General features: G+C 59.8%; 1 protein-coding gene across 3 annotated transcripts; it reads left to right on the forward strand.

Annotated features, from left to right (window-relative positions):
- The first annotated feature begins 1858 nt into the window (after nt 1-1858).
- On the forward strand, nt 1859-25355 carry KCNJ4 (potassium inwardly rectifying channel subfamily J member 4). Of its 3 annotated transcripts, XM_045083866.1 has the most exons (3): nt 4847-5580; nt 5675-5775; nt 23210-25355. In XM_045083866.1, the coding sequence occupies exon 3, from the start codon at nt 23249-23251 to the stop codon at nt 24602-24604; it is 1356 nt and encodes a 451-aa protein (XP_044939801.1). In that variant the 5' UTR covers nt 4847-5580; nt 5675-5775; nt 23210-23248; the 3' UTR covers nt 24605-25355. The 3 variants fall into 3 exon arrangements, with proteins under 3 accessions (XP_044939799.1, XP_044939801.1, XP_044939800.1); XM_045083864.1 differs by lacking the exons at nt 4847-5580; nt 5675-5775 and adding an exon at nt 1859-2762; XM_045083865.1 differs by having other exon boundaries at nt 4847-5775.
- The last annotated feature ends 1581 nt before the right edge of the window (nt 25356-26936 follow it).

Genomic DNA, 26936 nt, shown 5'->3' on the forward strand with positions numbered 1-26936 from the left:
GTGACAGCCTCAGGACTGATACCACAGGAACAGAGGCTCTGGATCTGGACACCTCTGTCCCTGTTCCCCATCTCTTCTGCCCCTCCCTCCTTCCCCCCACACCCCACTTTTCCAGGGCAGCCATCAGGCCAGGACTCTGGCTAGGTCAAGAGACCACAGGTTATTTGCTTCACCCGCATCCTCTTAATTTCCATGGAAAGGTGTGATAGTGACCAGGCACTTACCTGCCACTAACCCAGAATTCAGATTCTGAAGTTCATCCATCCATTCACACCAAAGATTCCTGGGAGGGAACTCCGGTCCGGCTGCCTGCCTGCGAGGACACCGCAGAGTAATGAAGGAGACGGTCATCCGGTATGGGGTTCCACACAATATTGGAGGGAGGACTGAGAAAGGATGGTCATGTTTATTGAACATCTACTATGAACTGTGAATTTCTTGTGCATCTACCTTCCTAATCTGCCTCTGTGAGGTGGGGGTAGACTGCTAGGGACCCCCTTTTACAAACAGGTTCAATAAAAAATTGGAGTACCAGGGCCAGATGAATGAGTGAGTGGGTAATGAATGACTTCTGCTGGGGGCATCAGGAAGCCCTCCCAGGGGAAGTGGTGGGGAGACTGAGCTGGGAGAGCAGCAGGAAATCTCTGGGCAGAGAAGGAGGAAGGGCACTTAAGGCAGGAAGAACAGCACGGGCAAAGGCAGAGAGGTGTGGAAGCATCTGGTATGTTCTGGAATCTGTGGGAATCAGGGTGTATGTGTGGTTATATAGGGTGCTGGATAAGGTGGGGCCTGACTGTACATCATACTGGGGAGTTGGGACTGGATCCCAACTGGAGGTGGGGAGGATCCATGGGGAAGAGAGACAGTCATGGTGGTTAGTGTGCTGGACTCACGCTCAGGGATCAGCCTGGAGAAGATGCTGGAGGAGATTTCGTTTTCAAAAAATTATCAATCCCTCTTTAGGGTGCCTAAGTCTCTCTACCTCTCAAATGAGACTAGCCACAGATGGCCAGGCTCCCAGGGAAGTTCTTCTGGCTGTCTAACTTAGGTGTTCTCTCGACCTCCACCCTAGCAAAGGAGTACTTTCCTTCCTCAAAGGGTGTGGGGTGGGGGGGAGGCAGGATGCCCAGGGAAGTGGCTGGCTGAAGGCAGGGTGCTGGGGGCTGTGAGATGCTGGAGACTCCTCCCCATGGCCCAGAGCGTGGGGCCCAGCCTGGGGCACACTCAGACCAGGATACTGCCCTGTAAAGACAGTGTGGAGTAATGGGGACGCAGAGAATAAGACACTGGGGTTTGGTCCGGCTCTGCCACCTGTGGGTGACCTTGGACAAGCTCATGGCCGTCTTTGGCACTCAGTCCCCTAGTCTGGAAAATGAGGAGTTGCTGTCTAGGTGACTGTGAGGGTCCCTTCAGCAACGCCACCTCTGTCTTCCGGAGCGCAGTGCGTGGGGTCCTTAAGTGCCGGTACTTCAGGAGCGGAAGGAGATCGCTGAGCAAAGTGGCCAGGAGCCTCCAGACCCAGGACAGACCCTGTCCCACCCACCCCTTCCCGGTCCAGAGGAACCCTACCGACCTGCCCCTGGGGGCTAGAAAACCCGGGAGCGGATTCTCGGAATGGGTTCTGGGAGGAGCGCTCCTGGAGGGAGGAGGAAAACCCGGGCAGGATTAGCTGTAGGAGCGGGGCCCCGCAGCCCCCAGCCCCCGGCCCTGCCCCGCGCCGCCCGCCGACCGAAGGGGGTTTGAAGACTCGCTGGGCCGCGGGGAAGGGGCCAGGCGGGGCCACACTGGCCGTCCGGGGCCCCGGGGCGGGGGGGGGGCACGCGGCCTCCGCACTGGGGCGCGGGTCACGTGTGAGGAGGGGCGAAAGTCTCGCAAAGCGGGGCGGCGTGCCGCGAGTTGGGAGTTCTCGGCGCGCCGCGGGCGGCGGGAGCTCGGGCTCCCGGGCGAGCCGGGGACGCGGCGGAGGCGCGGGCCTGGGTCCGAGACAGCGGGGGCCGCACCGAGAGTGGGAGGGAGAGAGAGACAGAGAAGGACAGACGGAGACCGGGAGGAGGACAGATAGAGACGCGCAGGGGAGAGAGCCAGGGCAGAGGCGGAGGGAGGCAGGGGAGACACTGGGAGGGCGGCAGGCAGAAGACCGAGACCCCGCAGGGAGAGACGGAGAGACCCGCACGGGGACAGAGGAGACAGGCAGAGGGACAGGGGGACGGAGACCCGGGGGTGGAGGGCAGCCGGGGTGGGAGGCAGCGGATCGCGGTCCGGCCGGCTGCGGGGTTCTCGGGGCCGGGGCCGGAGGCGAGCGCCGCGGGGCAGGGAGCGGAGCGCAGGGCGCGGGGACAGCGCGGAGTGACAGCGCGAGAACAGCGGGGGGCGGCGGAGGGCGGGCGGCTGCGGCGGGGGCGGGGGGCGCGAGCGCGGGCGGTCGAGAGCCATGGGCCCCCGGACCCCCGCGTTCTGAGCCGGGGCCCGGCCCGACGATGCTGACGCCCAGGCGGCGCCGGGGGCGCGGCGCGGGGCAGCGCTGAAAGTTGGGCGGCCCGCGGGGAGCGGCGCGGGACGGCCCCGAGGCGCGGAGACCCGGAGACCGACGGACAGACCCATCGGCAGCCGGGGAGGGTGGGCGGCGCCGGCCCGCCGAGTTCGCGGGGAGGGGGCCCCGGGAGTCCCCTCTCCCCGCCCGGGACGCCGCCCGCCCGACCGCGCCGTGGGATGTAGAGCCCGCTCGCCGCCTCCTGGACCTTCGTCGGATCCTCCGCCCCGCGGTAAGCCGGGCCCGTGCCCACCGCTGGCGCTGTCCGTCTGTCTGTCCCGCCGCGTGCGTGTCTGTGTGTCCCGTCGAGGGTGGGGGGCGGTGGGAGCCGTCAGCCCCGCCCGCTCCGCGCCTTATCCCGCGGGTCTCCGCCGCCAGGCGCGCGTTCCGCGCGGTCCAGCGACTCCCTGGGAGCTGGCGAGCTCTGTCTCTCCGTCCGTCGGTCCATCGGGAGCGTGAAGGTCTGGGTAGTGGCCGGAAAGGCGGAGACGGGTGGGTAGAAGAGGCCTTGACCTCCTGCCCCTGCCTCCACCCACCCCCAGTTGTCAGCCGGTTCTGAGGAGCTTCAAGGCAGGTGACTCGTGGCAAAGGGTTTGGGGGGGTCCCCTTTCCACTTCCCCAGCTGCAACCTGTTTGCAAATGGCCCTCTGATCTGTCGGAAAACATCCCACCTCTCCTGCTTTGAGCGCCGGCTTTGGGCCAGGTGATCCCCGGGTGGGTGGACAGGGATCCATCCAGGAGGGGGTTCACATGTCAGATCTAGAGACGGGGGCTGTGGAGAGAGGCAAAGACTGCTCTTCTGTCCCTACAGGAGAGCCCCAAGGAAAGAGAGGTCTGAATGAGCCCCTGAGCAGGGAAACTTGCCTGCCTCCCCGTGGTGTCAACATCCCACTTCGGCCTCCAGTGCTTAGGCTCTAAGGGGGGGAGAGAATGTGGGGAGATGGCCGGTGGGAGTGTGGCGGAGGGACTAGAGGCAGGGCGGGCTGGCGAAGTTGGCAAGCCAGAGCCTCCAGACCAGTTGGGTGCTGAGCAGCAGGTTGAGGGAACGGGGAGCTGAGGGTTAGAGGTCCCAGGGCCACGTGTGCAAGACCCAGAGAGGAGTCAGACCCGTGTGTGTGTGTGTGTGTGTGTGTGTGTGAGAGAGAGAGAGAGAGAGAGAGAAATGCCTGTTCTGCTTCCCACATACAGTCCTGTGACCTCCCAGGCTTCCAGAGTTTGGGGAGCTATGCAGGAGTTTTGGGGGCCTGAGAGCCACAGTGTGGCCCTGCCTTGGCCTGGGATGAGAGGAACAGGAGACAGAAGAGGTGGTAGGATCAGGCCTGGGGTGCAACATGGCAGGAGCAAAGGCTGTTGGCCGTTGAGCTGACCCATATCCAAGTTGGAGTCTGGAGGGCTGAGCCTAGAACGTTCGACCGTTCTCCACAGGGAGGAGGGCTCTTTCTGGAGTTTTCCACACTGGGAAGTGGGCTTCACCTACCCTACATTCAGGCTTCTGGAACTCAGCTCCCTAGCTGGGGGACCAGCACCGTGAGCAAGTCCCTGTCCTCCCTGACCCTCGACTTCCATATTTGTGGAATGAGGACATAGCTCTTTGCCCCACTGACCTCCAAGAGCTCAAATGAGCTGAGGGCTGTTCACGGGCTGGGGAAAGTGCTGGGAAGACAGCAGTAAGGACTCATTTTACCTTTGGGAAGGTGGACAGCTAATGGGGAGAGAGGATAGCCTCAAATAGAGGATTGACTAAGAAGGGGAGTGTCCAGAAATTAGAGGAGGTTCTGGGCCTTGGGAGCTATTCCTCGGGAGCCTATGGTTACCCTTGAAAAGGAAGCTCCTCTCCCAGAAGGGAAAAAAAAAAAAAGCTTCTGGGGTGACTGGGAACGGAAGGAGCTGGCCTTGAGTATCTGCTGGGTGACCTTGGGCAGCTGATTTGACCCCTCTGGGCCTCAGTGTCTTCAACTGGAGAATGGGGATGTTGGTACTGACTTCACTGGTTTGCCAGGTGATTTACAGACCATGTCAGGTCTCTGAAAGCAGCTTGCAAAAGCCTGGAGCATAGTAGGTTCTTAGATATTTGCAGAACCCAGAATGAAGTAGCTCCAGGAGATGCTGTGGAAAGATTTCTTAGCTTAGGATAAGAGGGAAGGGGAGGAGGAACAGTGTAGGCTTATAGGGCGGGTTGGTTCTTAATGTGGATCTGGGGGAGGCGGGGGCGAGTGCTGAGGGGGGTGTGAGGAGGAGGGGGCCCCTCTGCGGGGACCACTGAGTCACGAGGACATGTAAGCGACATGACAGCCAGCAACACGGTAACCAGGAGACTAGTGGCGGTGGGAAACGGAGCTGGAGCGGTGTGTTGGGGGGCGGGCGGGACTGGCAGTCCTGGGGCTAGAGGGTCCAGGGAGGAGCCAGGCTGGTCTTTCAGAGTGAGGAAGGGACCCCGAGGTCAGGTGGGCTTGGGCGGACAGGGGGCCAGGGTGGAAGGCGAGGTGGTGAGTCCGGGGTCTGCCGGGCAGGGGGGCTTCTCCTGCACCTCCCCAGGCTCCTCGCTTCTCTCCTCCACATCTCCACTTTTCATGCCTCTCCCCCCTAGGATGCCAAATTTGGCTCACGCAATCTGTCGTCTCTCTTCTGAGATTGGCACCGGGACCAAAGCCGAGCGGCTTACTTGCATTACATCACTGCCGCTCCCCCTGCACGAGGAGAGGGAGGGACGGAGGGCCGGGGGGCAAGCGGCCAACCCTCAACTTTCATTCCCATCTTCCTGCTCACTCTTGCCGCCTCAGTCCCAGGTGGTGGGGGCTTCCAGGAGCAGCCAAGCAGGGCCTTGAGGCAGGAGAGGGCTCCGATCTTGGAAAGATCCCAGGGCCGGGGCTGGGAGGTCAGACCATGTTGCTGTCCCCCGGGGCTAGGTGGCACCTGGGAGGCAGGGAGCCTAAGTTCAGGATGATCTGAACTTGCCTCGCTGGGTGACCTTGGGCAGCCCCTACCCCCCACCCCATGCCCTGTACAGTGTCTACATCTGTGTGGAGAACAGTTGGCCACTCGAGATCCTGGTGAGTCTCTTGGAAAAGATGCCCTTGAGCCCTGCTGCTCTCCTGGGCACAGAGGAGGAGTCCGGAGTTTTGAATGGTTCTCTGTGACTTTCAGCAAGTAACTCGACCTCCTTATGCTTCCGTCTCCTCACCTGTCAAATGGGGACGAGAGAACCCTCAAAGGCACGAGATGGGAAAGAGATAGTGGACGCGAAGGTGAGAGACAGGGGAAGAGATGGGGTCTCTGGCCCTGAACCCCCAGACCCTCAGGGGCCTGGTGGCTCCCTGCATGCTGGGCTGGGTGGGGGGGGGACGGGGGTAAGGGGGCGGGGACAGTAGCCCAATAGGGACAGAAGGCTTGGAATTTAACTCACTGGTTGGTTGTACTCATTTTACAAAAGTGGAAACTGAGGCCCAGAGAGAGATGTAGACCCCCACGCAAAGTCACAGTAGTGGTTTGGGGGTAGAGGGAGTAGAGCTGGGGCCCAACCCCGGGGCCCTGGTTCTCAGCCCTCCCTGGAAGTAGGTGGGCAAACAGGCAGATCCACACCCTGTGGACCAGAGCAGGACCCAGGAGCTTGGAGGGCCCAGTCCTCAGTTTGGCCTCTTCTGTTCTCCCTGATTCCTCCCTGGCTCCCCTCATCTCCACCATCCCTGAGCGTTAATCCCATCTGTCGTTCGGTAAACTTGCAGAGCTCCCTTTGGGGCTCATTTTAAAGCGAGTCCCAAGCAGTCCCAGGCAGGGACAGGCTAGATTTGGGGTTAAGGTAGAAGATTATGGCCCTTTCTAGAAGATTCCCAGAGCTGGAGGTAGAGAAAGACAGGGAGCCTCTGAGGATGTCTTGTGAGATAGTGAGCTCCTCATTCCCAGAGCTATTTAAGTAGAACCAGGTAAGTACCTGCCAATAATTCTGTCCTATGGGTGAGGGTGCTTGACATCTCCACCTCCAAAATCCCAGGAGTCTTTCATATCCCAGGAGAGGCTGGGGGGGCAGCACGAGTCACTTACGCGCCTTCCAGCAAGGAAACTCACATCCTTACGCCAGGCATTGGGGTAGGAGCTTTTTGCAAAGGCTTTCCCTTGTAATCCTCCCAACAGCCCCGCAATGTGCAATGTCGTGTTACAGACGGGGGAACCATGGCTCAGAGAGTCTGTGATTTGCCCAAGGTCACACAGCAGGGAAGTGAGTGGATGAGTCTGGATTTGCATCGGGCCAGTCTGATGGGGGGGGGGGGACTGTCCCTAGACTTCCTTGAGAAAAGAATGGAAAAAGTCCCTCCCCTGGGCTGGAGTTCGGCAGGAGATAATGTGTTGCCCCCAAAGCACGATGCCCCCTCAATGATCTTTGGGGGGCTCCATTCTGAAGACATGGATACAGACAAGCACCCAAGGAAGAACTCACTTTCAAGGGGAAAGACTAAAGCAGAGGGAAAAGAGGGACCTGTTCAAAGGTGTCCAGAGAGTCAGATTTGGGCTGGGGGGGGGGCGTCTGTTCCCCACCCTGGTGGGTCAGGAGGGTCCTTTGGGCCCACGATGGTGTGAGGTCTGGGACCGGAGGGGCCAACTGCTTGGCGGTCTGGCAGAGGGCTGAGAGTGCTGGCTGCAGGCAGGGGACTCTGCCTCGGGAATGCAGAGGAGGGCGCAGGAAGAGAAACCGGCAGGGACAGCTGGTCCACCTCTGTCCTCCCTGGTCCTGCCCCAGCGCCACCCACAGATGTCAGTTTCGTCTGCCCTGTGAGGTCATGGGGGACCTGTGGGTGGGACCTGCCTGGCAGGAGAGGAGGAGCTTGGCGCCTGCAGCCTGGGGTGTGGCTGAGATGCGACCTTAGGTCCGTTCCCCACCCTTTCCGAGCTTGCTGTGCTGTGCTGGCCCGAGCCAGGGAGAATCTGGACCGGGTGATCTATTTCCGCGGCGTAGCTGCCGGAGCGCGGCCATCTCTAAGTGCTCCTCCCATCCCCACAAGGACCCGGGGCCCCAAGGCAAGGGGCAGGCAGGAATCCTGGAGGTTGGCATAACCTTTAAGCCTCCGGGGCGACTCAGCCCTCCTTGGGGTGTGGGGGGGAATCTCTGGGCGCAGCCCTTCTTCTCCTTTTCATCTTTATTTTTCTCCTGCTCCCTCTTCCCCTTGCTACGTGGGCTGATCGCTGCTCAAACTTTTAATTCAGATGGTAATTGAAATAATAATACGGGCTGAGGCCCCTCTGCTTGTGACGCCGCAGCTGGTGCAGCTCAGCTATGAATAGACCTTGAGTCACACACGCGCGCTCCTGCCGGCGCGCACACACGGGGCTCGTGGGGTGGTGGGTGGGGTGCAGCATGGGGGGCAGGGTGGGCTCGCGCTCCAGCTGGTTCTGGGTCTCAGCCCCCCACTCCCCCTGCTCTCAAAGGCCTGGGACCCTCCTGCCCCTGCCACCCACTTTCTGGTCCCTAGGGTGAAGCCAGGCGCCTCGGGACCTCCACCCACGGTCCTCTCTGTTTACAGAAGGGGACACTGAGGTCCAGCAAGGGGGAGTGGCTGGTGGGACACAAATAGAAGGTGGCTGGATGAGGTTTGAGCTGGTGGGTTTTGCTTGATTCTGAGACCACTGTTCTGTTACAGGACACGCAGGTGGGCAAATGGGGGAGGGGAGTGCTGAGATGAGGCGCTGCCCCCACCCCACCCCCCGCCCTTTGGCGCCCTCCCCCACCCCCACCCCCACCCCCGCCTCAGTCCTCCCAGTACACACGCTCGCACACTCTCTTGCCCTCTGGCACACACTCACACAGCTCTCTCACACACGCCCTCACACGCACACTCAGAGGCCCGGCTGCACGGGGAGGTGGTGCTGACGCTCGGTGGCTGGGTGGACAGGGAGGTTTTCTTGGGGGTCCTGCGGCTGGAAGGGGGACAAGCCCCCTCGTGCCAGGCTCTAGGCTAGGCTTTGTATCCATGGTTTTACTGAGTCCTCCTTGCCATCACTCCCACTTTTCAGTTGGGGAAACTGAGGCTCGGCTAGAAGCCCGAGTTTGCCCAAGGTCCAGCAGGTAGAGACAGCCCTATACCATTGTCCTGCTGGAATGCTCCCAGGTCCAGCCATTCTGGGACCATCCATTCAGCTTGAGGAAGGAGGAAACATGCATCTCTTCCAGCCTGGGGATCCCCTGAATCTCCCGGCGCCAGTTCCCTCATTCCTCCCTGTGACCCACCCCCCCCCCAGCCAGTGATTGACTAACTTTCATGCCGGCAGCTGGAGTACCCAGTCTCAGTGGGCCGATGGGGGGCAAAGTGTCCTTGGGGGACATTGGCAGGTCAAGGAGAAAGGCTACCAAGACAGGTGGTCCTTGGTGTCTGCACCCCAGCTGGAGTGGTGTAGGGAGAAGGTGTGGTCATGGTCATGGCCCTATCAGCTGGGAGCTTTGGGCTAGGCCTGCTCAGGTGGACCCAGCAGGGGCCTGTGGAAGGGCAGAGGGGAGATGGGGCTGGACATGGGGAGTGCAAGTTGAGCAGAGGCCCCGCTGGGCCTGGGAAGATGGGGAAAACTCTCCCCAGTGTTTTCTGGTGACCCCATCTGCTCCTGTAACTGCTTTTTCTCCCAGACTCTGCTGGGACATGGAGCAACTGAGCCCAGAGACCCACAGTGAATCACCCAAGGTCACACAGCAATGGTGCCAGAGCTGGGGCTGGACTGGCCCAGAGCTGCTCCTGACTCCTCTGCCTCCCACCCCTGGGACTGCCAGCACCTGCCCCCTCTCTCAGGCTCTCCCTATCTTGCGGGGAGCGGTTAGAGGAGGGAGGGAAGAGCCAGTTCTCTTCAAGCCCCCCTCTGGGAAACCCCCAGACTGGAGGGAGAGAAGGGGCAGCAGACAGCCCCCCTCCCCGGGTCACAGCTGGGGCAGCTAAACAAGGAAGTCAGGCAGGCCTGGGATTGAATCCCAGCTCCACCCCCCCTTTATGCCTCGTGACCTTGACTGGGTCACTGTACCCCTGGGAACCTCTCCAATGGGATGTGCTTGGCTTTTCCCTTTTATTGCCCTGTCTGCTGTCAGAGTGTGCCCCAGCTCTACCTGGGCTGCCAGATGGGAGGTGCCTGAGCTGGGCCAGCGAGGAGGGGGTACATGACTGTGAGGGACTAAACCCATTTTACTGATGGGGAGACTGAGGCCTTGAGGAGGGAGTTTGCCCAGCCTTGATTTGGTGGCAGAATTGGCGCCAGCTTTTACCGTCTGGCCTCTGAGACTCCCTCCTCCACACCAGCGAAGTCTCTCCCCTACCTGCCCAATCTCAGCCTCTACCCCAGACTCTCACTGTAGGCCTGAGAAGTCCAAGCCCTCTGCCCTGTAACAGTAAAGGGGCCACTCGGCCCAGGGCACAGCTGCGGGGGCCAGTGATTGGGAAACTCCATGGGACCCTCTAGGGGAGGTGACAGGCACAGAGCTGGAGGTGGCCTGGTCATGGACAACAAGGCGGGAGAGAGCAGAGGGGCCCAGTCACTCGGACACAGGCGTATCAGAGCTCCCAACACCCTCTCGGTGGGGAGCTCACCATCTCCTGGGGCAGCCCACTATGTCTGGAAGGTTCTACTAATGGATACCTATTGGTTCTACTAATGTAGAACATAGGTAGATGGTTCTACTAATTGGCTTTTGCTCTCAGGGAAACAGCTCATTCCCTCCCAAAGGGGCAGCTAGCTTCCCCCTGCTCCCCAAAGGCATCTCTCCTCTGGACTCCATAGTCCCAGCTGAGCCCTGTGGAGGGGAAACAACTCTGGGTTCAAGTCCATCTCCACCCCTGAGAGGCTGTGTGGCCTTGGGCAGCAGATTTACCTCTCTGAGCCTCCATCCCCTGACCTATGGGGTGGGCTTGTGCCCCTACATCTGTGGGTTGCTGGGAAGATCCATGAGCTTTGAATGTAACGCAGCCCGTCGGTGACAGGTGACAGGAGCCACTGTATGGCCCGACCAGTCAGGGGCGACTCCTGCTGATTGCCAGGTTCCAGTCCCCGTGCACACTGGCCACCCCCTTCAGACGCTGCCTCTCTAGTTGTCCTGGCTGTCAGCGCCCGAACTCTCTGCCGAACCCTCCAGACCTGCTTGGGTGGGGGCAGGGCTGGCTGAGCCCCAGCGCTAGGCTGTGCAGCTGCAAATCCTCAGGCCACCTGACCTTGGAAAGAGCCTCTCTGGCCGGGTTTCAGAGCCATCCCCCAGACACTGGGCAACAGGGAGGAGAAGCAGCCTGGTGGGGCAGAGCGCGGGCATGGCCTCATGCTGGAGCTGGCTCGGGTCCCTGGGCTGACAGGCCAGGAGAGAGGAGAACGGACGGACAGCCAGTCATGGGAGGGATTTACAGATATTAGCTGCCTGAATAGCCTGGCAGAGCCTCACTCCCCACACTCTAGTGGGCTGCCGGAGAGGGAGTGAGCTCCCTGACATGGGAGGTGTGCAAGCAGCTGCTGAACAACATCTGCTAGGGGGATGGCGGCAGGTTCTAACACAGGGCCAGAGAAAGGGATCAGACCCAGAACCCAGAGTCCTTATTGTCTGGGCCACAGTATGGAGGTCCCGTGACCCTAAGGGTCTAACAGACTGTGCCAAGCATTCCATCATGACCTCCAACAACTCTCCCAACAACTGTGCCCTCCAAAAGCTCATGGTCCTAGCATGGGCAGTCGCAGTTTCAAGACCAGCTCTAGAGGCCTGTGCCCCCACCACGCCTTGCGCCAGCCCCAGGGGACACCAGAAAAGAAAATAGACAAACCCTAGATCCCCCGTCTCAGCCAGCTCAGGGCTCCTGAGCACCAGGCAGGACAGTGTTCTTCAGGGTATGAGCAGGTCCTGATCCATTAGTGGCTGTGAAATGAACTGAGTGAGCTCACTACTTATTTTTTTTAATAAAATAAAAAAGAAAATGTGAAATCCTTGGTATGTAATGAGGGCATTATTTTGCAACGCTCTCGTTACCTTTTTAAAAATATATACGTTGTATAATGAGTAACGATGTACAATGTGTTTGTTTTTAATCTGGGTCTTGGTCAGAAAGTTTCAAAGCTCCCGCCCTGTCTAGAAATCCTAGAGCGCTCACAGAGGCTGAGGTGTGCAGGTCCCCTTTTTTTCTAGGATGCTAGAATATAAGTACCCAGAATTCCCAGAACGCCTCTTGTCCAAGAATTCCACTCTCCTGTCCTCAGATCTCCCTTCCCTGGCCCAGTAGCCCACTTTGCTCGGGGCTGTCAAGCCCCCCAGTCAGCCACCCCAACCCATGGCCTGGGACCCACTCTCTGCCCAGCCCACATCAGCCCAGTTGGGAACCCAGGCCTGCTTTCTCTTTGTGTTTCCCGCTCTCCCCACATTTTCCTGGGGACCTCTCTCTAAACCCTCTGGCCTTGGGAACCCCTCACCTTCTGTCCTCACATGTTAACACAAGGAGCTCAGCCAAGCAGGCTTGTGTCTTGTCTTACTCTCTTCTCTCCCCGCCCCAGCACATAGTAGGTGCTCAATAAACGGTCCTTCATTCCATGGGGAGGTACAGAGCTTCCCCTGGGGAAGGCGCCACCCTGTGCTGCGGACACACTAGGCAGGGGGACAGAGGCCACTCCAGCTCAGCACAGGTATAGGGTGGTGAATGAATGAATGGAGTCTGAGAGTCTCTGGCCTCAGGAACCAGTGGGACAGATGGCCAGGACGGTAAGCACACTGCACTCCTCCTGGTATAGCCGGCTCCCCATAGGGACAGTCACTCCGGTCTGGGGCTAAGCAGGAAGGCTGGGGCAGGAGCAGGGGCTGAGTGTTCCTACCCCTGTCCCTGGGCCTTCAGAGAACTGTCTGCCTGCCTGGGCCTCCCCCTCTGCCCCCTCCAGTCCTTGGAGCTTCTCTTATGGGCGTAGAGTCCTGGGTGTGAATCCGGGACCCCCTACTCCCCCTCAACCCGGGGGACCCCTTCGGAGAGAAGCTGGAGAAGCCCGGGCTCTGTGGGAGGTGGAGGCAAAGGCCCCAGGCCTCTGCCGTCGTCAGTCACTCGCTCCAGTGCCACTGAGACTCTCCTGGCCTCCACTCAGAGACCACCTCCGCGGCGGGGAAGTTCTCCCTGACTACGACGACAAAAATAGCACCTCCCTGATCACACGCTGTCATAGCCCCTGCTTAGGTCCCCCAAGGGAATGATGACAACGGAAATTATCATGTTTCTTTATCGGTCATCGGGTGTTTGATCAGTGCCTACTACGTGCCGGGCGCCGGAGTTCTGGGGTGAAGCAGAGGTTCGAGATCCCGGCACTTAACGGTAATTGTACGTGAAATGGGTTTGGCTGGGAGAAATGCCGCAGACGGAGAGCGCCCGGGGCCCTCCTGGAGGAGGCAGCCTCTGACTCAGACCTGAACAGTAGCAAGGTGTTCGCAGTGACGTCTGGGAGGTTTTCAACCAGAAGGAACAGCCGGTGTAAAGACCAGAGAGAGGGATAAATTTGCTGTGTTCAAGGCACAAGAAGAAAGGCCCGAGCGGCGGAGGGGTGGGTGGGGTGGGGAACAGGCCAGGGCCCTGTGGTAGGAAGTCCCAAGAGCTCTAAGTGGAGGGGCCCCGGGGGTCCTCAGCCCCTGTGGATGTGGGACTGCAGGGGGAGAGGTGGCGGGGGGCGGCTGGGGAAGAGTTGTGTGGTCGTGGCGTGGCCTGGAGCAGGCGGAGCACTGTGGGCTGGGTAGACAGAGTGTGGGGCCGGTGTCCAGCCCCCAGCCCCCTACTCCACCTTCTTGGGGAAGCTCCTGAACCCCGGTGAGGATGAGAGTGACAGCATCCATCGCCAGGGTGAGGATCAAAGTTGTGACCGGGCTTGGCTCACCATGGACACTCAGCGTTAGTCGTTCTACCGTTATTACGGCGATTGGCCGGGGAGAGGATAGGAGGTGACCCTCACTCAGCCCCTTCAAGAAGGGCTCCTGCACTTTACGGTTTATAAACTCTTACCGTCCACCCCCGTGGTTCGTCTTCACAGCATGCCTACGAAGTGGGCGTTATTCCTCACCATCTTATGGATGTGACTCAGAGAAGTCAAGGCATTTTCCCGTGGCCGCACAGCACCGAAGTGAAGCGTTCTCAGGCTTCCTGGGATCACAGGCCCTTTTGAGGATGCTCTAAGCCTTTTCAGAAAAATACACATATGTACGCACTAATTTTAAAGCCTTCTATGTGTCTTTTTTTTTCTGTAGGTAATACATTCATACGGCTCTAAAATTAAAAAGACACAAACAGGAATACAGTGAGAATTCTTCCTCCCACCCATCCCCAGCCACCTGCTTCCCCTCCCCGGAGACAGCCAGTGTCACCAGCTTCCTGGGGCTCCATCCACAGACAAGCCCAGACAAGCAAATATGTGTGTCTATAAATTTCGTTCTCTCCTTTTTTTCCACAAATGGTAGATACTATACTCAATGTTCATCACTGTTGCCTTTTTTTTTTCTTCTTCTTCTTTTTTTTTTGCTAAAAGACACATCTTGAAGACCCACATGGCTCCTTCCAGGGCTCCCTCCTCTTTTGCGCCGGCCGTGGGGTGTGCCATTCTCCAATGGCATCGGGCTGCCTCCGGGCCAGGCTGGGCAGACAAGGGGCCTGGCTCCCTCCGCCACTACGTAACTGTCTGCGGGCTAGGGTCCCAGGAGAGCACCCAAGTGTCGCAAGCAGTCCCATGGCTCTCTGAAGCCACCCAGGGCCACGCGGGGCGAGGCAGGAAGTCAGCCTGGGGTTTGGCTCAGACTCGCCTTCCCTGCTCCTCCGGTCTTCCCACATCTCTTGTGAGGCCCATCGGAGAATCCAGGGAACCCTGCGCCGCTGTGGGTAACAGATGTCAGCCCCCATGCCCTGCCCCCCTCCATGGCTCTGGGAGACCCTCTCCCCCACTGTCAGCCCCGGCTCCTGTGGGCTTGTTTGCTGCGGGAGCGAGGTTGGGGTGGTGATCTCCATGCCCAACCCCTTCCCCAGCTGGGGCACATGTCCTGGACATGGGCTGTCCCGAGGCCACTTCTGCTCCTGTCCCTGGCCCACTGCGGCGACCGTCCCGAGCTCCTTGCCTTCTTCGGCGCCCTTGTCCTCACTTCGTCCTTGGTGGCTGGGGACGGACAGCATCCGAGTGGAAAAGGGCTGAGGGGTCGCCGGCCTCACATGGTCTGGGCTGGTCGGGGGGTCACCAGGCAGCTCTGCTGGAACCCCTCTTCTCCTGGCTTTCGGGGCCCTGCTATCTGGACGCTGCTGTGCCTGGTCCTGGGCCACCTGCCGGGGATGCCCAGCGGTTTGGGGGCCCTCTGCTCTTCTCCCCAGCATTTCTGCCCCAGGTGGCTGCAACCGCTTGCACAACTTCCCACGCTGCCACAGGTGGTCAGCATCAGCCATCTCCATCCCGACCTCAGGGTGCAACAGCCTGCGGCTTCTCCACCTGCACATCCCGCGGCCACCACACATGGGGAAACCATCAGTCCTTAAACTGGGTCCTCCTTCAGCGTCCCGTTGGCGCCTGTTCCCAGCACCCCTCTTCCCAGTCGCCTGTGCAACCCGCCTCTGTACCCTACAGGCCACCGTCTGGGCCTTGCATGCACGGACCCCGTGCGGGACCCCAGCACCTCTACCCCCGTGGGTGCCTCTGAGGCCAGACCAGGGTGGGGGAGCCACGGGAGCCACACAAGTAAGGTTGGGTATATTTTTTTCTTTTTTTAAGTAGACTCTCCGCTCAACATGGGGCCCAGTGCTGGGCTTGAACTCACGCCCCTGAGATCAAGACTTTTTTTTTTTTTTTTTTAAGATTTTATTTATTTGACAGAGGGAGATCACATGCAGGCAGAGAGAGAGGGGGAAGTAGACTCCCCACTGAGCAGAGAGCCAGATGCGGGGCTCGATCCCAGGACTGAGCTGAGATCATGACCTGAGCTGAAGGCAGAGGCTTTAACCCACTGAGTCACCCAGGTGCCCCTTTGAGATCAAGACTTAAGCTGATGTAAAGAATCAGACGCTTCACCAACTGAGCCCCCCGGGCACCCTGAGGAGGTTTTATTTCTTAAACCTGGTGGAGGATACACAAGGGTTTATTGTATTATTCTTTATTCCTATTTGTCTTAAAAATTTCATATGAAAATTCAAAAAATCTAACCAGGCAAAACCCAGTGTCTGCCCGCCTGTGTCCTGTGGCTGTGAGGGTGACACTCGTAACCCCTTCCACCCCCTACCTCTGGGGGCCTCATCCTGGGCAAGTTTGCTCTCCCTCCTCTTGCTCACCTCACTCCCACCAAGTGGACTTGCTGCAGATTCTCGACACGCCAGCCCCCTTCTGGAATGTTCTACACCCCACCTTTCACACAGACACACAATTTTCCTCCCCGACTTGACTCCCAGTCACTACTCAGACCTTAATTCCCATGTCACTTTCTCAAAGAGGCCCTAGGGGATCCCCACCAAACCAGAGTCCCTTGTCCTCTCTGTCACAATCGCAGCACGTTTCCTTCAAGCAGCTTACCACCATTTCTGACCACCCCGCTGTGCAGATGCTAGAATGTGCGCAGCGTCTCTCCCTGGCTGACCCATAAGCTGGGCGAGTCCACGCCTGGGTCTGACCCACAGCAAGGGTATGATTAAGTAGTTACTGACCGAGTAACTTTGGAGGAAGAATGGACCCAGCTGACCAGACCCCAAGAAGCCACAGTGAGGCCGTGGGGGTAGAGCACAGGGGGTTGAATCCTACCACCAAGGAGAGCTGAGATTGTCCTGGAAAATAGGAGCCTCCAGGGATCTGCTCTCACTTTCCAATCCCTGTATAGAAGGGCACAGGTGTTTGGGGACAGTCCCTTTGGTGGGACTGTCAGGCCAGTCGAGGGGGCTCCTGTGGGGCTGTCTGTGGGGGCAGGAACCAGGCACTGGCTGGGCAAGAAGGGGCACAGCTGCAGGTTGAACCAGTGACCCTTGGGTCCTACGGCCACGAGCTCCTGCCACTTGGCTGTGACCAGAAGACCTCTCTGGACATTCCCGGGAACTTACTTTCTGAGCCTGTTCACCTGCTGGCTTAGTGGCTGGGCCGGAAAGTTGGGGGTTGGGGTGTGGAGCTGGAAGAATGAGTCAGTTCACCCCACAGTGCTCAGAGCCCCCCTGGGAGCCCAGAGTCTCCTGTGTGTCTGGCCCTGCAATCAGGTCCCGGGTCCTGGCCGTAACTGGCCCTATGCCCAGCTTCTCCTCTCCCAGAAGGACTGACTTACAGAGCCTGGCACATAGTAGGGCTTCATAAACATTTCCTAAGTGGAAGAAAAGTGCGATGTGGCCATGTGTCCCTGGGCCAGGGGAGTCAGGCATCTAATGAACATGCTCTGGCCTCAGCTGCCTGTGTCCAAATCCTGGCTCCACCCCTAATGGGCTGTGTGACCTTGGACAAGTTGCTGGACCTCTCTCTGCCTTCGTTTTCTTCCTTCTAAAGTAGGGATCATAATGGTAACTTCCTCTGAGGTCACGGTGAGCAGGGCAGGAATTGATCAGCGTAAAGCACTCAGATGAGGGCCGCCACAGAGGAAGCCAATGCTCAGGGCTCCGCGTGGGGTTTGCAATGTCATGCCGGCGGCCAGGGCGCGGAACGTGTGAGGGAGGAGCGGCACTTGTGAGCACCCACTCTGGCCCGCACCCCTGTGGCCCCTGGCAATCCGCATCTGACCCTCACGACGGCCGAGGGAGGTAGGCATGACCGCGTTCCTTCGTGAGTGAAGACACTCGGGCTCGCAGAGGTCAAGGGGATCTGCCAGAGGAGGCGGGACTGCTCCCACTTCCAGCCCAGCCCCCACCCCGGGAGAAGGTGGCCACTGTCCTTGTGCGGATGCTCCCTGGGCTGCTGCGGGGGAAAAACAACCGGGGCAGGGCCACGTGATGGGTGCAGGGCGCTGTGGTTCAGATTCAGGGGGAGGCGGACACGGGAAGGACTGGTCAGACCCAGGGGTGACCCGTGCTACTTAGCAACCACGTACGCTGTGCTTGGCACGTGACGTGTACCGTCCTGTTTATTCCTCGTCACAGTTGTATGAGGTAAGGGCTATTGTTAGCCTCACCTAGAGAGAGAGAGATGATGAGTGCGGGGACCAGAGAGGCTTGGTAATTGTCCCAAGGTCACACAGGCAGAAAGTGGTACAGAGTCCACTTTGGACTTGGGTCAAAACCAGGGCAGGGGGAAGGTGTGGGCTCTTGAGACTCATGAAGATGAGGTAGTCAGACCTCCTGGAGGCTGAGGGGCCCTCAGAGGGCTGTGCGGAGGGGACTGGCTCCCCCGATTTCCCCCGCGGCTAGATCCATCTCTGGCTCCCTTTTACTCATTGAGGAGCACAGCTCAGCTGCCAGGCCTCGAGCCCTTTTCCACCCCCGTGCAAAGCCCTGTGTATCCGAGCTGAGTGAACCTTCACCGAAACCAGGCTGCTCGGGCCTAAAAGGCCTCAGTCAGGGCTGGAGGACGGGCAGGCCCTGGGCTCCTCAGGAGGCTGGGAAAGGGGACAATGGTGTGAATTCCTTCCATGTCCCCCAGGGAAATCTTCCCACCTTCTAGAACCTGACCTGGGTGCACTGAGTTAGCCCCTCACCCCGCCTCGCTGTGCCTCACCTCTATGGCCCTGGGCCCGCTCCCTCTCTTAGGAGAAGAGTCAGCCTCCCCGTCCAAGCCCCAGAGGCGTTCAGGGATGAATGGGGCTCATGGGACTGAGGAACACCCACCAGCTCCCCCGCCTTATTTCAGACTCTGTGCCAGGCGCCGTGTTCATTCCATCTTCCCACTCTCCTGCCAGGGAGCAAACGTGGTCTCCCGTTTCGCAGAGGGAGCACCTGGCTGGAGCAGTTAGTGAAGCCAGGACCTGACGTGGGGCTTCCCGCCTCCAGTCCCCAGTCCGGTGTCACCGTCACCGTCATCATCGTCATCACCGTCATCACCCCCACCAGCATCTGCCCATTCCATGCATTCCACCTGCAAAGCCCTGTGGAGGTCCCAGCCCGTGTTTCTATTCCTGGTGGTTATCACACTTGGCTCAATGGGGGTCTGGGGAAGTAGGTACTAGTGCCATCATGTCCACTTTGCAGATGAGGAAACTGAGGTCCAAAGAGGACACACTAGGACATGACAGAGCTGAGACTGAGGGCCAGGTCTTGCCACCCGAACACAAGGGCTTAGCCAGCATGTTCTTCTCCTACAGCCGACAAGGAGCCGAGTGGAGCAGACAGGCAGGGGGAGCCGAGGGGCTCAGAGGAGGCAGGGCTGCAGCTGGCGGGGCAGTCAGGGAAGATTAGAAAGCAGAGCGGCTGGGGTTGGGGCTGGGTGGGGGCTGCGGAGAGACCCGAGGGATCCGTATTGGGCGGGGCGTGGTGGGAGGCGAAGGAAGCCCAACCCGGAGACTGGGGGCCAGGGTCAGCCAGGGAGCTGGAGCCAGCCAGACCGGAGCGGGGATCCCAGCTTTGCCGCTTCTGCTGGGCCACCCCCATCCTCATCCTTACCCCCCCCCACCCCTGGCCTGTGATCTTTCAGCTGGGGAAAGAAATCATGACCCTGCTTGTTGCTGCAGTTGGTGCTTAATAAATACTTGTTAAGTAAACAGAGGCTTGCAGTGACGCTTCGGGGAGATAGACCAGGCAGGGAGCTGACACTTCCAGAAGGTTCCTTCCCTAAGAGCAGCCTTCGAGAAGAGAAGGGCGATAGGTTCAGCTGGGCCCCAGTGCTGAGCAGTGTGACCTTGGGCAAGTCACTTCACCTCCTCTATTGTCCCATCTAGTAACAAAGACAAGCATTAAGGCCCTGCAGGCCGGCTAAGTGTCCCCTTCCTCCTGCCTGGCTGGCCCAGACTCAGGAAGTGCTGCCTTTTGGGCTGGGGGCCAGGGTGACATGCCCCTGAGCCACCAGCGATTCTCCGGGGCATGGGGTGGGTGCACACGGGGAGAGGTGTCCTCACGGTCGGCCGGGCTTGCCGGAGTCCCCCCTGGGGCTGCTGTCACTTTATCGGCTTTCCTTTGGCAAAGGGAGTTGTGGGCAAGGAGGGGGCATTCGGTGTCACAAAATCAGAGGAGAACCTAATGACAGGTGTGGGGTCTTTATCTTGCCTGCTCTGGACCCATGGCAGGCAGGGCGTCCAGCCTTCCCCTGGAAGGAGCAGGTTCGCAATGGTGACAGCGAGTTGACATCCCTGCCGGTCACCTTTAGCATCTCTCTGGGGCTGGAAGGTTCTTGGCTAGCCACAGCCTCCCTGTGCTACCACCCCGCTCTTGGCCTCAGTTTCTCTCGTTGTCTAGTGAGGTCTGGACTAGGGGCTCCAGATTTGGGACAGTGACAGCACCGTAAAATTAAAGGAAAAGAAGAAAGTTTGGTAAATGGCCCAGCACCTCCCTCTTTCACTTTGCCAAGAAAGGACGTTGAGTGTAGCCGGCATTTCCCACCCTGTCCTTTCCCCAAGATGACCATGAAACGAGTCGTGGGATACACTCAGGATCAAGGGTAGCGACCGGCCGAGGAAGCTGGCCCGGAAGGGGAAGGACTTGTCCAAGGTCACACCGCGAGGCAGTGAGGGGGGCCCGGCCTCCCGGAGCCTCCACCGTGGGAAATGGGCTGAAACCGAGTTCTCCCGGGTGTGTTCATTTTCTGGCACACTTGTTGGAAGAGAATGAAGACCAGCTCTTTGCCTTCCGGAAAAGTACGGTTTCATTGTAGACACCATCCTGGGGACATGGTCTTCCCATGAGAACACCTGTATCCAGGGTGATCCCCAGTGGTCAATGCTTCTTTCCCTTCTGGGACCACCTATGCCCCTTCTCTTGGGCACTTTGTCCTTGGGCCTTCACCAGGAAGCCCCTTGTGACAAACCTGGCCATCTCCCAGGGCTGTCACATGAAAGCACGATAACAAGCTTCATACTTTCCAGGTTTCGGTCGGGCACAGTGTGGGTCAGCCCGCGCCCTGCCAGGTGAGCCTGTCGTTCCTGCCGCAGGAGTCAGCGGGGACAGGAGCACTCGCTAACTTGAACGGGTCCCTGCAGGCAGGGAGAGGCAACACACAGGCTCCTCTGTGGCGGAGGGCCATGGGTCTGGGGATAGCTTTCCCGTTGGCCCCAGAGCGGACATTTCTGAGCATGACTGGGCATGGCGGAGCAGAGCTGTGGGCCCGGGGCCTGGAATGTCACAGAGGCTTGATTGAGAACACTGCTGTGACCAGCAGAGCAGATGCAGGGGTGCAGGACCAGCTGTGCCCCCGCTGGGCTGAGATGTGAGGCTTGTGGGGATGGGCAGGGGCTGGGGGTGAGGGCTGAAGCTGGGGGGGTGGGGCCATGCAGAGCCTCAGGGCCGAACCTGGAGCCTGGGGCCCGACTGATCCTACCGCCCAGGACCCAGGGAAAGTGGACAGTGCTGGTGAACGAGGCCAGCAGCCTAGAACATGTGGGGACCATCTCCCTTGCCCTCAGCCCTGGGCCCTCCTAGAGAGTGGGAGCCCCATAAAGAGCCTTCTCCTGCAACAAATTCTACCCCCACCCCTCAGGGGAGGAGGCTTCTCTTTCCAGGAGCACCTTTCCCTCCCAGGAGCCCTGGAGCGGCGGGAATGAGGAGCCGCGCCCCCCACACACACACCCCCCACCCCTGCTCAGGCTGGTCCCCTCTGCCTCACCCTGGGACCCTGAGCAAATCCATTCCGGGCCTGCACTTCCTGGCCTCAGCTATAAAAGAAGGGTCTCGAAGTAAGCACTTTCTGGTTCCTTCTTTGGTGCTACTGGAGGCATTCAGGACAGCGGGACAGAGCAGAGAGGGGGAGATATTTAGTGAAGAAAGACGTCCTTCTAGAAAACTAGAAGGTGCCTTTGGCCCCCACTTTCTTCAGGGCTCCCACCCGGAGCCCTGGCTGTTAGGCCTCTGGAGGAGGTGGCAGACAGGGCCTGGCGCTCCCAGCCAAAGTTATGGCCTCCTAAGGGCCAGCACTGCCTACCCACATTGTCTGTTAGATCTTCAGACCCGTGGGTCTCACTGGTCCTATTTTCCAGATGAAGAAACTGAGGCTCACAGCCGCCAAGTGATTTGCCCCTACATCATGCGGTGGATGAGGGACTTCAGGACAGGGCTGCGGCCCCCGGGTAGCAAAGGCAGGGAAGGGAGAAGAACCCAGAGGAGGGGGTGACGGCGGGGGAGGCTGGGGGCGGGGGCAGGGCTGACTCTCCCCAGGCCTGGCGGAGGGAGGGAGTTTCTCCCGGGAAGAGGCACAGGCAGGCACCAGGCTGTTGATCTCTAAATTTCAGCGTTGGCGCGGACCCGTTGCTGCGGCAACCGAGTTGTCCTGAGCAGGGAAGTGTATAAACATTGCCACAGATGCACAATTAGATCAGGAAGAAGAATAGAACAGAAAATAGAAACTTCCAGCCTTATATAATTCTGGGCCAAAACGTTATCGGGAGCCCAGGCCCAGGCCCAGCCCTGCCAGTGGCTGGGGCCCCAGGCAGCACCCTCTCTCCCTCTCTCTCCCTGCGCCCCGTGGAGGGGAGGGGTGGAGGGAGGGTCTGCCCTCCGTGGGCCCAGCTGGTGCTCCTGCCGCCCCTGAGGGGTGAGAGCCGCCTCCACCGAAACACAGCTGAGGAGGCTGACAGGCAAAGCCTGCCTCTCGCCAGCTTCCTCCTGCTCTGGAGAGGCGGGAAGGAGGGCAGGAGGGTGGCTGTCTCTAACCGAGCACCCACTATCTCCTCGGGCCCTGTGAGGCAGGCTTTTGATCCCCATTTTACAGGTGAGGGGAGATGAGTTTTCCGAGGTGTCTCCATGAGGCAGTGGGTGTGTCTGCCTCCGCCTCCAGATCCGTGAGCCCTTAGGTATTGACAGCACCTGCGGGCTAAGGCTAGACACACCCGAGCTTGGATTTACTCACTAGCTGTGTGACCTTGGGCCAGTCGCTTCTCCTCTCTGAGCCCTGCTCCCTCACCGGTGACATGGGAATTGCAATGCCTACCTGGGAGCCAAAGCTTGGGGCTCGCCCTTCCTCCGTCTTGACCACGACCATTGCTGGTCTTCACCCACTTCTGTTCCCAGCAGGTCTGGGGACAGGACGGGAACTGACATGGGGCCACGGGTCCCAGCACAGCCTAGTGGGACTTCCTGTCATGAGGCAGATGTCCTCTGTCAACTCCATCTGGTCGCGGCAGCCGTTAGCCACGGGTGGCTACTGAGCCCTTGAAATGTGGGGAACTGAAGTTAAAATTGTATTTCATCTTGAGTCCATGTACAAAGCCACAGGTGGCCATTGGCTGCTCTACAGGTCAGCTCCGGAGGATGTCCTGCCCCAGAGAGGGCCAAGCAGGCAGGGGCTGAGCCCAGGAGGTGACCAGGGGCTGGAGCGGTCACAGCTCCCTCTGCTCAGGGTAGGGGACCCGATGGTGGAGCCAAGAAGGAAGCTCGCCAGACGGGGCAGGGGGGCCGGAAAGGTTGGAGGGAGCAGCACGAGGGCCCTCCTGGTGGCCTCAGCTTCTGGTGCTTGGAGGCGCTGGCTCAGGCCCCCACACTCCCTCCCTGTCCTCAGAAGCACCTTACCTGCCACCTTCTGCCCACAGGGGCTCTAGGAGGTCCTGGGTCCCAGGCCAGGCTCCTCCCATTCTGAGCATCTCCAGGTGGGGCGGGAGTGGGGTTCCCCGGGGCGCCAGCATCTCACCTGTCGGGCTTCTCCTCTCCCCAGGCCCTGCGTCTTCCCAGGTGACCACGCCGGCTTCAGGACATGCACGGGCACAGCCGCAACGGGCAGGCCCACGTGCCCCGGCGGAAACGCCGCAACCGCTTCGTCAAGAAGAACGGCCAATGCAACGTCTACTTCGCCAACCTGAGCAACAAGTCGCAGCGCTACATGGCGGACATCTTCACCACCTGCGTGGACACGCGCTGGCGCTACATGCTCATGATCTTCTCCGCGGCCTTCCTCGTCTCCTGGCTCTTCTTCGGCCTCCTCTTCTGGTGTATTGCTTTCTTCCACGGCGACCTGGAGGCCGGCCCGGCGGCGGCGGCGGCTGCGGCGGCGGCCACGGCGACGGCAGCGGCTGGAGGGGGTGCCCCGGCGGCCCCGACGGCCCCCAAGCCCTGCATCATGCACGTGAATGGCTTCCTGGGCGCCTTCCTGTTCTCGGTGGAGACGCAGACGACCATCGGCTACGGGTTCCGCTGCGTGACGGAGGAGTGCCCGCTGGCGGTCATCGCCGTGGTGGTGCAGTCCATCGTGGGCTGCGTCATCGACTCCTTCATGATCGGCACCATCATGGCCAAGATGGCTCGGCCCAAGAAGCGGGCGCAGACGCTGCTGTTCAGCCACCACGCGGTCATCTCGGTGCGCGACGGCAAGCTCTGCCTCATGTGGCGTGTGGGCAACCTGCGTAAGAGCCACATTGTGGAGGCGCACGTGCGGGCCCAGCTCATCAAGCCCTACATGACCCAGGAGGGCGAGTACCTGCCGCTGGACCAGCGGGACCTCAACGTGGGCTACGACATCGGCCTGGACCGCATCTTCCTGGTGTCGCCCATCATCATCGTCCACGAGATTGACGAGGACAGCCCGCTCTACGGCATGGGCAAGGAGGAGCTGGAGTCGGAGGACTTTGAGATCGTGGTCATCCTCGAGGGCATGGTAGAGGCCACCGCCATGACCACCCAGGCCCGCAGCTCCTACCTGGCCAGCGAGATCCTGTGGGGCCACCGCTTCGAGCCCGTGGTCTTCGAGGAGAAGAGCCACTACAAGGTGGACTACTCACGCTTCCACAAGACCTACGAGGTGGCCGGCACGCCCTGCTGCTCGGCCCGGGAGCTGCAGGAGAGCAAGATCACCGTGCTGCCCGCCCCGCCGCCCCCGCCCAGTGCCTTCTGCTACGAGAACGAGCTGGCCCTCATGAGCCAGGAGGAAGAGGAGATGGAGGAGGAGGCGGCGGCCGCTGCTGCCGTGGCCGCGGGCCTGGGCCTGGAGGCGGGCTCCAAGGAGGAAGCGGGCATCATCCGAATGCTGGAGTTCGGCAGCCACCTGGATCTGGAGCGCATCCAAGCCACCCTCCCGCTGGACAACATCTCCTACCGCAGGGAGTCCGCCATCTGACCTCCGGGCCCCGCCCTCATCACTTCCCACAAGAGCCTCTGCCGGGGGTGGGATGCCAGGACACCCCCTCCACACTCAGGACAGAGCTGACCCTGGCTCCGCGGGCCTGCGGTAGGGAGCTGGGGGCTTCAGAGACTGGGAAACCCCTTCTCAGTGACTCCAGAGCCCAGGCCTGGGAAGGGCCCAGGATAACCCCTGACCTGTCAGCCTACCCACTGGCCTCTCGGGGACCCCAGACCCACCACCTTTTTCCCACTGACACTTCAAGGACGTGCCCCCTTTACTCTCAGAACCTTGGGGAAGGCGGCTGGACTGCTGGGGGGGTGGGCATCGTGGGGTTCTGGGGTGGGCAGGGGTTAGTGTGGGGGGAGGGAGGGTGGGGGGGCTTTTCTTTTGCATGACTGTGACCTGTTGCTCTCGACTTTCTTTTGTAAATATCTATAAATGGAGAGATGGAGGCACCAAATCTGCCTTCCGCCTTCGTACCTGCAGGACAAGGAGGTGCAGTCCCTCTCTGTGAACCGCCCCCCTCCCGGGCCCAGTGAGCCTAGCCCCTTCCCCCGCCCAGCAGGCTGGTCCCCAAAGCCAGCCATCTTGGCCCCTGGATGTTGGGTTTGGGTGCAGAGGCGGGTCCCCGAGGGGCAGGATGAGGACCATCCCTCCCTGTGGTCCCTCCAGATCCCCGGGGTCCAGCCCAGATTGACAATGGAGTTTGTAACTATATATTTTTAATAAAGTATATGGTCCATTAGGGGTAGGCTGGTTGAAGATGAAAAGCACGGAAGAACAGATAAGAGAGAGACCGTGATGTGAGTGTGTCTGTGTGTGGTGTGTGTGTCCCTTTCCAAGACAATGAGCCCTGGAGGGGACTTGACCACCTGCCATTCTCCTTCCTGGGAGCCAACGGGAAAGATCTGAGCCGGCTGCAGAGGACCTGGGCTTGAACCAGAGCTTTGCTACTTCACTGACATGCAGCTGCCAACAAGTCGCCCATCTGTTCTTGGCCTCAGTTTCATCATCTGTAGAATGGATGAATCACTCCTCCCTCCCAAGAGATGATAGGCAGGAAAGCCCTGTGTGGGTGGGAGCTAAACCTCCGTTAACTGGCGCAGGGGGGGGGTTCGGGGGGGGTGGGGAGGAAGGGGCTGGGGGGGGCCTACTTACATCTACACAGGCTGGGCAGGTGAATCTGGCCTCATGACGCTGGTGGGAAGGGCTTTCGAGGGCAGCTGGGAAACCTGGTCCTAGTCGGACTTGGTCTCTGTCCAAGTCCCTCTGGGTGGGACTTTGGGTGAGTCCTTCCTTTCTCTGGGCTTTGGTTAATCTATGCTCTGTAACAAACCACCCCAAAACCTAGACGACACTCCTGTGTTCTTATTCTTTCTCAAGCTTCGGTGGGTGGACTGAGTGCTCCCTTGCCCGGTTTCTTGGGGCTCAGTCTAGCAGCTGGGGAATGTCAGCTCGGCCCGGCTATAAGGTCCAAGACGGCTTTGCCCACATGTCAGATAGTCCGTCTGGCTAACAGCCAGGGCCTCTCTTCCTCCAAATTCCTTCATGGCATTTCAGACCTAAGAGGGTGAAGGCAGAAGCTACGAGATCTCTCGAGCCTAGCCTTGAACTTGGACAACGTCATTTCCACCGCGGTCTCTTGGCCAAAGTGCTCACCAGGCCAGCCCAGATTCAAAGGAGGTGGGAAATCATACTCCAGCTTTTGGGAGCACGGTAAAAGTCACGTGGCAAAAGGTGTCCACACAGTAGTGGCATTGTGGCCCTCCGTGGCAGTCTGTCACAGAGCCTTTCAGTGCAAGAGCTCCTTCCAGCTCTACGTCTGGTCTACTTGCCAACTGTGCGCCCACCAGTCAAGGTGTGAGGGAGCAGCAGGAACCCTCGCTGTTCCCGGGAGTCTTCTAGGTATGAGGTGCCACTACCTCAGGAAACGCAGGGAAGCAGCAGGCGAGCTCATCCACCACGAGCTGCTGTGAGCTGCGTTGGGAATGATCACGTTTCACCAGCACCAGCAATGTGGCTGCCATTTGGGTAAAACATGGTGTATCCGCTGTGCTTTAACGGTTTAACAAGAAACTAAGGCCTCTGTCCTGGAGAAGGAAGCCAGCCTCAACCAATAACCTTCCCAATGCCTCCCTTCATGGGACACCCTTCCCAGCCCGTCACTCGCTGAACTCTGACAGAGTCCCAAGAGGCAGGCAGACGAGGACGGTGGTCTCAATCCTTGTGGAGGCCCAGGAGCTAAGGGACTGGCACGAACCAAGGTGAGGACGGCCAGAGGCCAGAGGTCTACTTCCCTTTTGCTCACCCTCTCCCAGGCAGGGGC

The sequence above is a fragment of the Mustela putorius genome, unplaced genomic scaffold (genome assembly GCF_011764305.1).
Source record: "Mustela putorius furo isolate JIRA1106 unplaced genomic scaffold, ASM1176430v1.1 tig00000738_pilon_pilon_pilon, whole genome shotgun sequence".
Taxonomy (NCBI): Eukaryota; Metazoa; Chordata; class Mammalia; order Carnivora; family Mustelidae; genus Mustela; species Mustela putorius.